Genomic DNA, 15,676 nt, shown 5'->3' on the forward strand with positions numbered 1-15,676 from the left:
CAATCTGGTTGTGGTTTTTTTTTTTTTTTTGTGGCCATACCACGTGGCTTGTGGGATCTTTAGTTCCCTGACCAGGGATCGAACTGACGCCCCCTGCATTGGAACTGCAGTCTTAGCCACTGGACTTCCAGGAAAGTCCTACACTAGCTGGCTTCCCTTCTCTGATTTCAACAATGTTTGAAATCAAGAGAGAGCTGAAGAGAGGAATGTCAATGTTCCATTGAGAAATGGGGTGTAGATTGCACCCAAGAATCAAAGCTGGTCTCCCCTGCACCTTCTTTCGGCCACTCAGTGGATATTTATTGAGCACCCACTGCGTGCCAGGCTCTGTTCCAGTTGCTGGGGCTACAGCAGTGGATGAAAGGGAAGATGCTCTGGCTTTCTGGAGCTTTCTTTCTCTTAGACAGAGAGTGAAGAAAGAACACAGACAATTACCAAGAAGAAAAATAAAACAGGAGAAAGTGGCAGAACCTGCAGGAGGGATATCCCCACTAGACAGGGTGGTCAGAGAGGGTGTTTCTGAGAGGTGTTACGTGCAAGGAGACATGAGCAAACGGAGAGGGAGAAGCTGAGTTGTGGGGGATGGGGTGTGAGTAGGAGGAGAATTCCAGGCAGTGGGAACAGCAGTGGGGAAGACTTTGATGGAGAGTGGCTGAGTGAGTCCCAGGAACGGCTGGGAGGCAGGTTTGATAGAGTAAAAAGTGAGATGGGGGAGATAGGACCACTGTGAGGAAGGGTGACCTGACTCCAGGTATGATGGGGAGGTCCTGGGTTTCCGCAGTGGAGGGAAGTGACCCGAGTCGGGTTTCAGGGGTGCACAGACTGCAGGGGTAAGGCTGGAAACAAAGTGGCCAGAGAGGAGGGTCTGGACTCCCCCAGGACCCAGCCCAGAGTGGAAGCTGCAGGTGGGTTTGCACAGACTACTGACAGCATTTGGAGTATGTGTGTGGTGGTGGGGTGGTGGTGGGCAGGTGAGAGAAAGGGACATATAGCGAGGCCCCCAGGCTCGGAGGAAGAATAAAGCTGCCTGTTCCTGAGATGGGAAAGACCGAGAGGAGCGGGTCTGGGAAAGAAAAGCCTGTAGATGGGGAAACTGAGGCCCAGAGAGAGGGTGTGGCCCCCACCAGCGCACGGAGACTGAGCGGCAAATCCCACCAGGAACCCTGGTCTCCTGCAGCCTTGTCCTCCCTTCTTACAGCTTCAACAAAGGCCTCCCAGGTTCCGAGGGCCTGTCAGGGTGGCAGAAGGACCAGCCCACATCTTAGGCCAAGACTGACCCGAGTGGAGAAGCAAGGGGGTGTGGGGCACAGGTGGACAGAGGCCCCGGATCTCTGAGTTCCTGGGACGGGAGCCCCGTGGTGGGGCAGGAGGAAGCGAGAGCTTTCGCGAGCTCTCTGAGAAGGTTAGCCTAGAGCACATGTGCTTCCTACTGGTACAGACCCCAGGGCAGGTGGGGCCTCCAGACCCCCTTGTCCAGGCTTCTGCCTCTGTACTCAGGAGTCCCTGGGCCATCTCCATCACCCAGAGCAATTCATTTTGCTTGTCTTATCCACTTGCACCTGGAAAGGAAGGGACCCTTTTCTAAACACAGCTTGACAGCCTGTCATTGAGACAGATCTCCTGCTCAAAATTTAAGACCTGCCTGAAGCCCTCTGCCAAGTCATCACAGCCTTGCATGCCTCCCATGACGGGTAGATCACTCCTCAAGCCACCCTGTTTTGTGAGGCGCAGTAGTGGCACTGGGAAGGTTCTCCCACAAGCTGGGTGAGGAGCCATTGGCCCCCATCCCCACACACTGACCTGGGCTCTGGCCTGGACACTCTCCCTCCCGCCCCCCAACTCCCACCTCCAAGTGTTCCCTTTGTTCCTGGACAGCCCTGCAGGACAGCCCTCCAGGTTCACCTCTCTCCCCTTGTCCTTCAGCCACCCCTCCTGCCATGGGACCCCTCTCCTCCCTCTCACCTCCTTCTGCCTCCTCACAGCTGTACAGAATGAACGGGACCGGATCAGCACTCGCCGGTCCAGCTACGAGGACAGCAGCCTGCCCTCCATCAACGCGCTCCTGCAGGCTGAGGTCCTGTCCCAGCAGGTACCAGGGGAGCCTCCCCCACCCACCTGGGCCCCCCTCATCCTAAAGAGGAATCTCAACTCCACCCCTTTCCTTCCCACCCGGGCCTTAAAGCAGCAGACAGGAGTGCCCTCGGACATCACGAAGGGAAACTGAGTCCAGGGTCACACAGCCCATTTAGTAGCATAGACTCAAACCCTGGTGTCTCAGACGGTAAAGAATCCGCCTACAGTTGCCTGGGTTCAATCCCTGGGTTGGATCCCCTGGAGGATCGGATGGCAACCCACTCCAGTATTCTTGCCTGGAGAATTCCCATGGAGAGAGGAGCCTGGTGGGCTACAGTCCAGGGGGTTGCAGACAGCCGAGCGCAACTGAGTGACTAAGCACAGCATAAACCACTGCTGGCACCTAGAGGCCCTGTGGGGCCTGCACAAGGAGTCTCTGTGCTCACCGAGGGTCTGAGATTGGCTTAGCCCCGAGAGAAAAGAGGAGCGGACACTGTAGCGCACTGGGGCTCAGCCAGCCCCCCTTGCTGTGTGACCTTAGGCGAGTTCCAGTACCTCTCTGCCAGTGGTATCTGCACCTTCCGATGAGGATGGGGACTTTTGCCCTGCTTCTCGGGTTTTTTAGGCTTCAAAGGAGCTGGTGGAAGAGGAGGTAGGGGGAAAGCGGCAGATGAAGGCCCAGAGAGAGCCGTCTTCCCCCATAACTGCCTCCTTGGCGTCCTCCCTTTCCAGTTTCCCCACAGCTTCCTTCAGAGCTGAGAAGGCACCCACAGTCCAGCTCCTCTTTCCCAGGCAGGGAAGCTCTCTGTGGGGGGTGGGGGGGGCCTCTGTGCAGGGGACAGAGTGTATGGAGGGGGGCCCCTGCCACCCCAGCATTTTCCTTCGCCTCCCCTAGATCACCTCCCCTGTCTCTGGAATCAATGGCGACATTCGGGCGAAGAAGATCGCCAGCATCGCAGATGTGTGTGAGTCCATGAAAGAGCAGCTGCTGGTGCTCGTCGAGTGGGCCAAGTACATCCCAGCCTTCTGTGAGCTCCCTCTGGATGACCAGGTGAGGGTGGACACGGTCTGCGGGCGGTCCGGGCCCTGGGTAGGTGGGTCCTGCTGCCCGCCCCCCTCCCCCTGGATATGGCCTTGGACTGATTCGATTTATTTCACAAACACATAGTGCTCATGTGTGCATGGAGCTGTTTAAATCACTTTACAAATATTAGCTCATTTAATCCTTCCGACAACCCTAGGTAAGGTAAGTGCTATTATGACCATCCTATAGGAGAGGAAACTGGGGGCACAGAGAGGTTAAATAATTTGCTCAAGGTCGCACAGCTAGTATCCAACACAGGCGGTGCTAGAACAAGCAGGCAGGCTTCAAAGTCCAGGCCCACAGCCACTGACTGCCCTGCTGTATCCGACAGCTCTCCCAGGTAGGATGTGGGTAGGGGCTCAGGGGCAGGGCCTAAGCCTTGGCTCTAAGAAAGCTTCTCTCTGTGATCTTGGACAAATTACTTCCTCTCCCTGAGCCTCCGTTGTCTCATCTGTAAAGTATGAATCGTAATGTCCCCTTCAGAAAGCTGTTGGGAGGATGGAGAACATTACCCTTTGAAAAGCGTCAGTGGTATAACGGGACACCTACACAGTCCTGGCCTCCCTAAATGTCAGTTTCTTCCTTGTATCCTACCAAGATGGATTTTCATTCAGCAATTTTATTTCCCAAACTACCTTCTTTGGAATACCAAAAATGTCTTAGGGGGAGAAGGTGGGGCTGAGGGATGGGGCCCTGAGGACAGTCGAGTTCCTGAGCACCTGCTCAGGGTGCCCCCGAGGCCACTGCAGACATTTTCTTTGTTTGGAGAAGAGGGGCTGAACTGGGTCATCGACTCAGCTCCGATGGAAGCGGGGCGGCACCCGTGGACAGTGTTCCAGATACCGGCTCCTGGTACATTTGCTTCTCTGTTTTGCAATTCTGCACAGAAAATTGGCAACGTGTCTCGGTCTCTTGAAGTTTCTCAGAAGTCCTCAGGCAAGGCAGCTGTTGAACCTTAGGAAGCCCAGGGCTTCTCAAAGTCCTCTGGTGCCCAGGCGCTCCTGGAATGCATTTGCATCACGTGGTGAAACAGGCTGTGAAAACCCTGGCTTTGCTGGTCCTCACACGGGGGCCAGATCGGATGCCCTCTCACACGGATTCCTCGCTGCTTCGGGAGGGATGACAAGGCAGGGATCTTGGCCAGGCTGCCCTGGCCTTCTTCCCTGCTCCTCGTGTTCTGGCCCCGGTCCCCTCTGCTGGAGAGGCTCCATTAATGTTTAATCCCTCCTGTTCCTTCCCAGGGGCTCAGCAGGACAACAAGATTCCCCCACAAGCTGAGCAATTGTTAACCTCCATTTCCCACCCAAACCTCCCTGGCTGGGGCTCAGAGCATTCTCAGAGAGCAGTGATGGGTGGCCAGTAACACAGAATAATCATTAACATCACCACCCACCACCTGCCCACCCCCAGAACAGCCATGTTAGGGGGCTGGACCCAGGGCCAGGAGGGTTCCCACCTCCCCATTCATAGTGTATAAGGAGCTTATCTTACCTGTGATGGTTGGGGCACAGCTGGGAGAACTGGGGGATGTTGTCTGTCAACATTGCCCCAGGAACCAAGCGTGCTTGCTTCTTGGTTTGTTTTGGGCATCGACCCATTGAAACCTAGCAGGCTGGGTAGCATTGGATAAGGGGATGGAGGCTTGGAGAGAAAGAGTGATTTGCCCAAGGTCACAGAGCAAGACAGCCACAGGGTTCGACTCTAGGTCTTCTGATCGCAAAGACACTGGAGTAAGTGACAAAAGTCCTGCTTGGTGCCTGGCGTGTAGGAAGTGCTTGATAATCAGCAGGCTTTGGTCTCCTTTTGTCCTGGTCATGGAAAGGGCGTTCTCGCCCTCCTCCAAGGCTGTTTGCCATTCCCCCTCTTTTCCTGTCATCCTCACCAGGCTTCACCTTGGGGGTTCACAGACGTGGTAAGGACATGGCTGCAACAGGGGCTCAATCCGGGAGGATGTTAAGTAGAGTGGCTCATCCTTTCACCTGTCCCTTCCTCTTTCATCCAAACAAATATTTATCGAATGCCTACTCTGTGCCAGGTGACCTCCATACCTTAGAACTACCTCACATCCTCAGCAGGGCCTTTCATGATTTGCCCCATTGCTCTTCATCACATGAGCCTCATCTTCCTTTCTTCTTCCTCCTTCCTTCCATCCATCTATCTCTTCTTTCTTTCTCCTTCCCTTCCTCTCTCCTTCCTTCTCCTCCTCCCTCCCTCCCTTCTTTTCACTATTATGTCCCCAAACAAGCCTCTGGCACTTGTGGTTGTCATTCAGTCTCTCAGTAGTGTCCCAGTCTGGTGTGAGACCCCGTGGACTACAGCACACAAGGCTTCCCTGTCCTTTGCTAACTCCTGGAGTTTGCTCAAACTCATGTCCATTGAGTCAGTGATGCCATCCAACTGTCTGATCCTCTGTCACCCCCTTCTTGTCCTGCCCTCAATCTTTCCCAGCATCAGGGTCTTTTCCAATTAGTCAGTTCTTTTCATCAGGTGGCCAAAGTATTGAAGCTGAAGCTTTAGCGTTAGTCCTTCCAATGAATATTCAGGACTGATCTCCTTTAGGATGGACTGGTTTGATCTCCTTGCTATCCAAGGTACTCTCAAGAGTCTTTTCCAACACCACAGTTCAAAAGCATCAGTTCTTCAGTGCTCAGCCTTCTTTATGGTTCAACTGTCACGTCTGTACATGACTACTGGAAAAACCATAGCTTTGACCGTACAGATTTTTATTGGCAAAGTGATGTCTGGCACTTAGTAGGCACTAACATCTGATGACTTCAAAAATGAGCAATCCATTGCATTAATGAATAAAAGCATTTTTTTGCTTCCTAGTTTAGTCTGCTAAAGAATTTCCAAACTCCCTACCCTACCTTGCAGATAAGATCCTGGAGGCCACCAGCCTGCTACCATTTGACCAGCCCCATCCTTGGTCCACATGCCAGCACTGAAGCAGGTGGTTCTGAAAAGGCGGGCAATGCCCTCCTGTAGGCTGGCAGGGCTCCCACCTGCCAGACTTCAGACTCAGACTTCCAAGGCCTCTCTGGCCTCTCTGCAGGGAAGGGGTCGGTCAAGCGGATCTCTGGCCAAGGACCGTTGCTCACACCCTTTGCCTCGGAAACCAGCATCCATATCCAGATTCTTACAACAGAATCTAGAATCTTCCAGCTTCAAGTGGGTGGATGCTCTAGAGATCTCTTGGAGCAGTGATTTCCCAAACACAACCATGCATCAGAATCAACTGAGGAGTTTGTTAATTTCAGATCCCTTGGGCCCACCCCAGATAAAGAGAATCAGTGCCTCGGGTAGCAAGGCCTAAGAATCTGTGTCTTACAAAACACCCTTCATCGTGTTACATAGCTGATCCATGAGTAGGAATTCAGAACCCCCAAAAAAGCTCTAAAAGTTTTAGAACTTTTTGGGTTTGTGGACCCTCTTGAGAGTCTGATGAAAGCCTTTAAGTCTCTGCTAACACACACACACACACAGAGTGGTGTTACAATTTTACCAGGCACACAGACAGACAGACGAGGCCCAGAGGGGAGCAGCAGCTTACCCCAAACGCAGCAGTTCAAGGGCAGAGTTGGCATTTGGTGTCCCAGCTCTAGCACAGGTTGTTTCCCCTTTCAGTGGTCAGCTGAAGCTTTTCCTGGTTTCTAGTTTTGTCAGTTATGAGAGGAAGGAAGCAGCTTTCTGATGCCCATCTTATCATTCAGGCAGGTAAAGGCAAGCAGAACGCTAATGCTGACTTGCTCTGGGTCATTGAGTTGGCGGGGAACAGCTACCCCAGGGGTATAGATGCCTTCCCAGGCGTGCGGATACCGGACGCCATCCCCTCTCTCTTCCAGGTGGCCCTGCTCAGAGCCCACGCCGGCGAGCACCTGCTTCTCGGAGCCACCAAGCGCTCCATGGTGTTCAAGGATGTTCTGCTTCTAGGTGAGGATGCTTTCTGCCCAGTCAGGGCTCTGCAGGAGGCATGCCCAGCACGGAGTGCACCTGGGCATGGGAGATTTCCCTGGTGGTATGCAGAGTGAGGGAGGCAGATCAGAACGGTCCTGTCCTCAGTATTCTCAACTGGATACCAGATTCAGATGCAAGGAAATGTGGACTCGAGGAATTAAATTCCCCAGCATTCACGTTACAGCGGTCAGGCTTAGCCCTGGGATAACCTGTGCATTCAGATGTACTTTCTGAAGAGGGAGCAAAAGACAGCCAGGAACGGCACAAACCCCCAGTCTGTGTCACCGATGCCTTCATAACGTGTTTGTTTATTACTCTAACTTCTTACATAGGGCACACCGTGGGCCCTAGTCTGAGTACTTTACAAATACTAACTCCTCGAGTATGATAACCCAATGAGATAAGCACTATAATTTATTCCCATTTTACAGATGGAAAAACCGAGGCACAGAAAGTAATTTATCCAGATAGATCTGGCTAGTCAGTGGAAAAAGCAAGATTCAGCCCAGGTGGTCTAATTCCAGAACCTGAGCCCTTATGCGTGGTGCTTTTATGCCTCTCAAACAGCCCTTGCTTGTCATCAGTCTTGTAGTCTGTTGTTGCCATTGAAGAATGGAGCTCGGGTGATATGAAAGGGGTCCTAAGAAGTCAGGCTCTGGGCCCACTCCAATGCCTGCAAGTCACTCATTCCTTTAATCTGGGCCTTGGCTTCCTCATCTGTAAGATGGGTGTGACAGTCCCCACCAGCCCCTCCTTCCGTGAGCAGCTGCTGCATTATAACTGCAAACAGCAAAAGCTAGAGGAGAGAGGTACACCCCGGTGGCTTCCCATCCCCTCTCCTTCCTAACCCATCCAGGCAATGACTACATCGTCCCTCGGCACTGCCCGGAGCTGGCAGAGATGAGTCGAGTGTCCGTGCGCATCCTTGATGAGTTGGTGCTGCCCTTTCAAGAGCTGCAGATTGATGACAATGAGTACGCCTGCCTCAAAGCCATCATCTTCTTTGACCCAGGTACAGCCCACACCTCCCACCCTCCCCTGATGCTCCAGACCCTCTGTCGAACTGCTCCCACTGAGCTGCGAACCCCGAGTTTACCACTCCATCTCTCTAGTACAACAATCAGAAGACATCTTTATCAGCTCCATTTAACAGATGAGGAAAATCAAGGCTCAAATGACTGATGTGACGACGGGGCACACTGACTCCAGAGGCTTGGTTTTTTTCTTTCCCATCTTACCTTTCTTGGGCTTCCCTGGTGGCTCAGAGGTTAAAGCGTCTGCCCGCAATGCGGGAGACTCGGGTTCGGTCCCTGGGTCGGGAAGTTCCCCTGGAGAAGGAAATGGCAACCCACTCCAGTATACTTGCCTGGAGAATCCCATGGACGGAGGAGCCTGGTGGCCTACAGTCCACGGGGTGGCAAAGAGTCGAACATGACTGAGCAGCTTCACTTTTATCTTTCTCTCCCTTCCTGTCTGCTTCTGTTCCTTACCTCCTCCCATCCTCCTTTTCTTTCCCTCAGAATTGTTTTTTTTTATCAAAATAATATCTGCACATACTTAAAATGGAAATAGTCCTCCCCACTCTGCTTTTCCTGTCCAAAGCCCACTCCCCAGGAGGAACCATTTCTGATTCTTTGTACTGTTTCTTTTTATTGCCATCTCTCCAGCTCTAAATAAAATGCTAACCCTTCTACTTCTTGATTTATCCATTTTAGAACATATTTTTTCCTCCTGTGATAGTTGAGAAATGTATTTTTCCCTATCACCACTCCATCTTTTCTCTCTCATCGTCCTAATACATTTTTCTTACTATTTCAGTGTCTCTACTGATTGCCTCTATAATGTTCTGCGCTTATGCTTTTATTTTTTGTTCCATCAACTGTTGGCAGTATCTCCTAACCTTTCATTAGCAGGATAAAGAGAATGTATTTGCATTCTCCCTCTTCCATCTACCAACCCTCCACTTCAATTTTCACACAACGTCTTTTTTTTTTTTTTCGTTTTTTTTTTCCATGTGGACCATTTATAAAGTCTTTATTGAATTCGTTACACTATTGCTTCTGTTCTCTGTTTTGGTATTTTGACTGTGAGGCACGTGGGATCTTACTCCCAGAACAGAGATCAAACCCACACCCCCTGCCTTGAAGGAGGAAGTCCCCACCACTGGGCCACCAAGGAAGTCCCTGTACCACATTTCCGTAGTAGTGATTTTGTGCAAAACCTGTTTTCATCTCATAATGTCAAGATGGACGCCTGGGCTCCAAAGCTTCCTTCTGTCCTTCCATGTTGGAGAGGTCCTGCCTCGTGCCAGGCACTGTCCTTAGTGCCAAGCCCTTTCTGGGTGAAGATTGAGTCTAGTAAGCATAGCAAGGAAGCAGAAATGAACACTGTGTATGGAGCACTCACTAAGGCTCTTGTTGATCTCACCTGTTACTTGCGACATGGTATCTGTGAGATAGGAACTGCTATTATCTCCATTTTACAGATAAGAAAATTGAGTCACAGGGAGATTGATAGACTTGCCCAGGTCACATAACTAGGAAATGGCAGAGCTTGGATTTGAACTTCAGACTCTTCAGCTCTCAAGCCCATGTTCCTACCTATCACACACTATTCCTGGATTCTTGAGGGGATAAGATTTCTAGTTCCAGTTTCCTCTAGAGCCTGGCCCAAGCTGTGCTCCCTGTGGTGCTTGGCATGGGCCTGGATGATAGTAACTGCTCAGCAAAATGTGCAGGATTACTGATGCTGAGTCAGGGTCAGCAGGCTGGCCTGGAGGGGCTGGTGACCTAGGTCAGGGCCGGGCATGTGGGTGGTGCTCAATAAATGTTTATTGAATGAATGATAGAATGCACAAATGTGGCCCAGGAGAGAGAAAACCCTGCACTGGAAATGTGGGTGAAATTCTCTTTCTGCTACTTACTTTATCCATAAGAGACAATAGATGTCTTCCATGAAGGTTGAGATTAACTATTGAATAACCACTTCAATCACTTTCCTGGTTAAGACTATAAAATGTATCCATTGCTTTTTTTTTTTTTTGTCATTCATTCACCCTTCCGTCCATGTACCCATCCTTTCATCTAGTTATCTGTTCAACACATGTTGACGATACATGGTACAAGGTGGTGGGTTTAAAAGATGTATGTATGCCTGTATAGAGATCACAGTCTAGTGGAAGAGACATTCCACCCTGTGTGCTCAGTAGTGACAAAAGAGCCACAGAGGTTTGGGGACATCATGAACACTCAGAGTGCAGACCTGGTAGGATGGAATGGAGAAGGCTTCCCAGAGGAAGTGTGATCTAAGCTGAGACCCCAAGACCACACAGGCAAGGGAACAGACAAGTGGGGAGACTAATGAGGCAGGAGAAGAAGCAAGTGCTGAGGCCTGGAGGGTGGGGCTTTTTTTTTCTTTTTGGCTGAATTATGAGACATGTGGAATCTTAACTCCCCGACCAGGGATTGAACCAGCATCCCCTGCACTGAAAGATGGAGTCTTGACCACTGGACTGCCAGTGGGGCCTTACCTGGGAGTCAGGAGCCCTAATTCCACATCATGGATCTGCCAACAAGTGGTTCTGTGGTCTGGGCCAAGTCCTCTCCTTTTTGTGTGCCTTGGTTTCCCCATCTGTACGATGAGAAGGTTACAAGGTGCCCTCTTGGGAGTGTTCCTGAAGTCTTGCCCCAGCACTGCTAGGATTCTCTAGGTGCCCTCAGGCCACTAGGCCTCCCAGCAAGAGCCCCCGGAGTAACGGGACATTGGGCCCCATCTCCCCAGGCGCTCCAGGTTGGCCCTCTGCCTTCCTGGCATGACCCCTCCCATTGCAGATGCCAAGGGGCTGAGTGACCCAGGCAAGATCAAGAGGCTGCGTTCCCAGGTGCAGGTGAGCCTGGAAGACTACATCAACGACCGCCAGTACGACTCGCGTGGCCGCTTCGGCGAGCTGCTGCTGCTGCTGCCCACCCTGCAGAGCATCACCTGGCAGATGATTGAGCAGATCCAGTTTATCAAGCTCTTCGGCATGGCCAAGATCGACAACCTGCTGCAGGAGATGCTGCTGGGAGGTTGGTGTCCAGCCCGGGAGGGCCGGGAGGTGGGCGGGGCTGGAGGCCGCTTCTCCGAGACCAGCCTCACTCATGCAGAGCTGCGTTCACCTCTCAGCTCCATCACTTCCTCACTCTGTGAAAAAGTGAAAGTGTTCATTGCTCTATCATGTCTGACTCTTTGCAACCCCACGTACTGTCGCCCACTAGGCTCCTCTGTCCATGGGAGTCTCTAGGCAAGAATACTGGAGTGGGTTGCCATGCCCTTCTCCAGGTGATCTTCCCAACCCAAGGATCGAACCCAGGCCTCCTGTACTGCAGGAGGAGTCTTTACCATCTGAGCCAGTGGGCCAGGCTGGGAGAGGTAGCCTCTCAAAGAGACCAGCCTCATGCAGACCTGAGCTCTCTGCTCAGCTCCATGACTTCTTTGTTCTGTAGCTTTGGCCAAATCCTTTTATCTACCAGAGTCTCAGTTTACTCATCAGGAAAATGGGGACAATGGCCTGTTAATTCAGGTGCTGAGAAGTTACCATGTTCCAGTCGCTGTTCTAAGTGCTGGAGGTTCAGCAGAGAACAAGAGTCAGTTTTCCTGGAGGTTGTGTATGAGTGTATATATGAGTGTGTGTGTGCATGCGTGTGCGTGTGTGTGCGTGTGTGTGCATGCGTGTGCGTGTGTATGCATGCATGCCAGTGTATATTAACACTTGGGGTAACAGATGATAATTGAGTATATAATAAAGAGGGCAACTACAAATTTTGAAATAACCAAGTAATACAATAGAGTATAACTGAAAGGGGGCCTCTTTAGATAGGTTGGTCAAGGAAGACCTCTCGAAAGTGGTGGCTTTTATGCCACAGATCTGATGGAAGGAAAGAGAACATTTAAAAGCCAAACAAGAAACACTCCTAGCACAAGTAACGAGTGCAAAAGGCCCCAAAGCAGCAGAGGTTTGTGTGTTGGAGAAAGATAAGTTTGTGAGGCAAGAGGAACTGTATGAAATGAAGACAGAGATTGGGAAGAAACCAAATCATAAATATAGTCTTAGAGGCTATGGTTAGAGATTTGCATTGTATTCTCATTGCAACTCTTAAAAGAAAAGTGGAAAATCAGACTAATGTTTTCAACAAACTATCCCAATGGTGGGTAGAAACTGAACATCAGAGGGAAAATGGAGACCGGAAACCCCTGAGAAATGTCACTGTCTTCAATGAGGGGAAGGACAGGGAGGCTTGGACCAAGGCATGACTGGAAATTGATCAACACAGATGCACTTGAACATCTATTTGGAGGAAGAACTCACAGAAGTTGCTGATTGATCAGACAGGGGCAATAAGGGGAAGGGTAAGAGTCAAGGATGAAACCTACATGTTTGATTTGAGGAACAGGAATGGTGGTGGAGTAATTTATTGAGATGGGGAGGACTGGGGGGAAAAAACTAATTTGAGACTGAGGGTGGGGGTAGGGGGTAAAGATCCATTGTAGAATTTAGTGAAGTGTGAAATGATTGTTGAATAGTCACGTTGAGTTATCCAGGAGGCAGATAATATTTGTTGCTCAAACAAGCCCAAAGTTGGGGATAAGAGTCAGCTTAGTGGTGTCCCAGAAACCAGGTGCCAGAGAAGGAAATGGAGGAAAGCCTAGCCAGGAGGATAAGAGAAAAGCCAAGGGAAGTCCCAGAAGCCAAGAGCAGAGTGTGCTTTAGTGGGGACAGAGCATTTAATGGTGTTAAACTCCACAGGAGAGGGAAGGGGGCTCTCGGCGATTGTGTTGAGAGCAGTGTCAGTGGGAAAGGAAAGCAGGGGAGGTGTTGCAGACGGAGTGAGCTGGAAAGTGGAGAAGTGGAGACAGCAAGAGTCAACTGCCTTTGGAAAACGTTTTGCTCAGAAGGGAGCTGGGAGGGAGCCAAGGCTGATCGCAGGGGAGTGATTGTGATGATGTGCCGTGGAATCTCGGCTGGACTAAGACGGATGAAGACAGGTGGCAGTCAGTGAAGAGTGGGGGCCAGTGAAATGACAGCCTCAACGGGGCTGAAGAATGTTTGCAGTGATGGTGCTAGAGGAAGCCAGCCGGAAGGATAGGAGGCAGGGTCTACATAAAGATGCTTGAACGTGAGACTTTGGAGGTGACGTGATCACTGGTGATGGCCAAGGGCAAGGTCTCTCAACCTCAGTGGATTCTTGGGTCTGAGTCATTCTTTGCTGAGGGGGCTCTTCTGTGTCTTCTTTGGGCACATGACTGGCCTCTACCCGTGATACGCCAGTAACACTCCTTCAGTGGTGACAGATACTCAGATATTGTCAAAGGTCCCCCGAGGGGCCAAAATCACCCCTAGCTGAGAACCACTGTCACATGGTAACTCACTTCTTTCTCACTTTGACCCTGTGAATGCAGGGTCACCGTGAGTCAGATGTCCTGAGGCTAGGATCAGCAAGGAGCCTGTGTCCTATTGCCAGATAAACTTTGGGTAAAATAATTCATCTCTTTGGGCCTTGTCATCTCATCTGTAGAATGAGGTTAATAATGATACCTGGCCTTTAGGGCTGTTGTGAAGGTTAAATTATGTCAAACCTGGAAAATGCGGGAACACAGTACCTGGCACATAGTATGTTGATAGCTATCATTGAAACAGGTGTACTTTTAAATCTTTTTCTCTATTTATCTGTTTGGCCGCATCGGGTCTTAGTTGCAGTATGCAGGACTTCCGTTGCATCTTGTGGGATCTTTTGTTCTGGCATTTAGGCTTTCTAGTTGTGGTGTATGGACTTATTTGCACTTCCCAGGTGGCTCAGTGGTAAAGAATCCACCTGCCAGTGCAGGAGCCTCAGGAGATGCAGGTTTGATCCCTGAGTCAGGAAGAACCCCAGAGAAGGAAATAGCAACCCACTCAAATATTCTTGCCTGGAGAATCCCATGGCCAGAGGAGCCTGGCAGGCTACAGTCCATGGCATGGCAAAGAGTTGGACGTGAATGAGCGTAACAGCAACACAAAGTGGGATCTTAGTTCCCTGACCAGGGATTGAACCCAAGTCCCCTGCATTGCAAGGCAGATTCTTAACCACTAGACCACCAGGGAAGTCCCTGAAACAGTGTATTTTAAAGACCCCTTTCAAGCCCTAAAATTCCACTGTTGTTGTATTAGTGCCATAGCCTATTACTAGACCATATGCTATACATATGGTACCGTCATTCTCTTGACACATTTTCTTGAGGCAGTTGCTGTGTTCCAAACACTCTGCTAGGATCTCAAAGAGAGAAGAAAGATACACCTGTAATTGTAACGTTCATAGACAGAAGCGATTGTTCCCCAAAGATGGGTTACAAATCAGTGACTATGTGAATTCCAAAAAAGGAGAGGTTACTTTCTACTGAAGCAGGGAGAATCAGGAGAGGTCCAAAGGAGGGAACGTATGAGTTGGAATTTGGACTTGGGGATATTGGTGGGGGTTGGAGGAAGTGGGGTAGAAGGCATCTTTAGCGACACAGGAGAAAAATAGAGAGCTAGGTCAGTCCAGAGGATGCGGAGATGCCATAAATAGGCTAGTTGGGCTTCAGATGTGGGGGATGAGGCTGAAAGGTGAGTTGGGACCAAAAGGTTAAGGGCTCGCATACCACGGAGCTTTGAGAGACATTGATCGAATCCATTATATTAACATGCAATCAATACACTGCTCGTTGCAATATCTAAATGATCGCGGCTTCCTTGTATACCCCTTGTTCCTTTCAAATCACTTTTGTCCTCTTGGTTTGTGAGTCCTCTCAATACCTTCATGAAGCCTGTGAATAGGAAGGGAAACCTGAGTTTGTGTGTGGGCATGTTCCGTCATGTCCGACTCTTTGCGACCCCATAGACTGTAGCCCACCAGGCTCCTCTGTCCGTGGGATTTCCCAGGCAAGAATACTGGAGTGGGTTGCCATGTCCTACTCCAGGGGATCTTCCCAACCTAGGGATCAAACCTGCATCTCTTGTGTCTCCTGCCTTGACAGGCAGATTCTTTACCACTTCACCACCTGGGAAAGCCCCAGTTTACTAACCCACAAATAGGAGCCCAATAGGCCCCGTGAAGACTGGATGAGCAGGTTGATGGCCACCCTTGAGGACGATGGTGCCTCAAGACCCATGGTCTTCATCCTGGACTCTCCATCCTCACTGAGCACCTTCTACCTGCAGGGTCCTCCAGTGAAGCACCTCATGCCCACCACCCCCTGCACCCTCACCTGATGCAGGAACACATGGGCACCAACGTCATTGTTGCCAACACGATGCCTGCTCACCTCAGCAACGGACAGATGTGTGAGTGGCCCCGGCCCAGGGGGCAGGCAGGTGGGCAACTGGGGCTCTCCCCTGGAAGGGGTGAGGTTGGGGCCTGAGAGGGAATCTGGAGAAGGTTGGGTCTAGAAGATGGGAAATAGGGTAAAGCAGTTCTCTGTGCTCCAGGGTAGGGAACGAGGGGCAAGACTGTCCATTTGTTAAGGCTGCTTATTCAGTGAGGTGATTGACAGCTTCCACTGAACGAAGCC

General features: G+C 50.8%; 1 protein-coding gene across 5 annotated transcripts in view; it reads left to right on the plus strand.

Annotated features, from left to right (window-relative positions):
- Positions 1-15,676, plus strand: part of HNF4A (hepatocyte nuclear factor 4 alpha) — a 66,716-nt gene that overhangs the window by 46,995 nt on the left and 4,045 nt on the right. For 2 of the 5 annotated variants that reach the window (XM_042229601.1, XM_027976353.3), the window contains exons 4-9: positions 1,983-2,089; positions 2,969-3,124; positions 7,000-7,087; positions 7,968-8,123; positions 10,942-11,178; positions 15,327-15,479. In XM_042229601.1, the coding sequence (XP_042085535.1) occupies positions 1,983-2,089; positions 2,969-3,124; positions 7,000-7,087; positions 7,968-8,123; positions 10,942-11,178; positions 15,327-15,479 (897 nt within the window). 5 annotated transcript variants of the gene reach the window in all.

This window comes from Ovis aries, chromosome 13, assembly GCF_016772045.2.
Source record: "Ovis aries strain OAR_USU_Benz2616 breed Rambouillet chromosome 13, ARS-UI_Ramb_v3.0, whole genome shotgun sequence".
Lineage (NCBI taxonomy): Eukaryota > Metazoa > Chordata > Mammalia > Artiodactyla > Bovidae > Ovis > Ovis aries.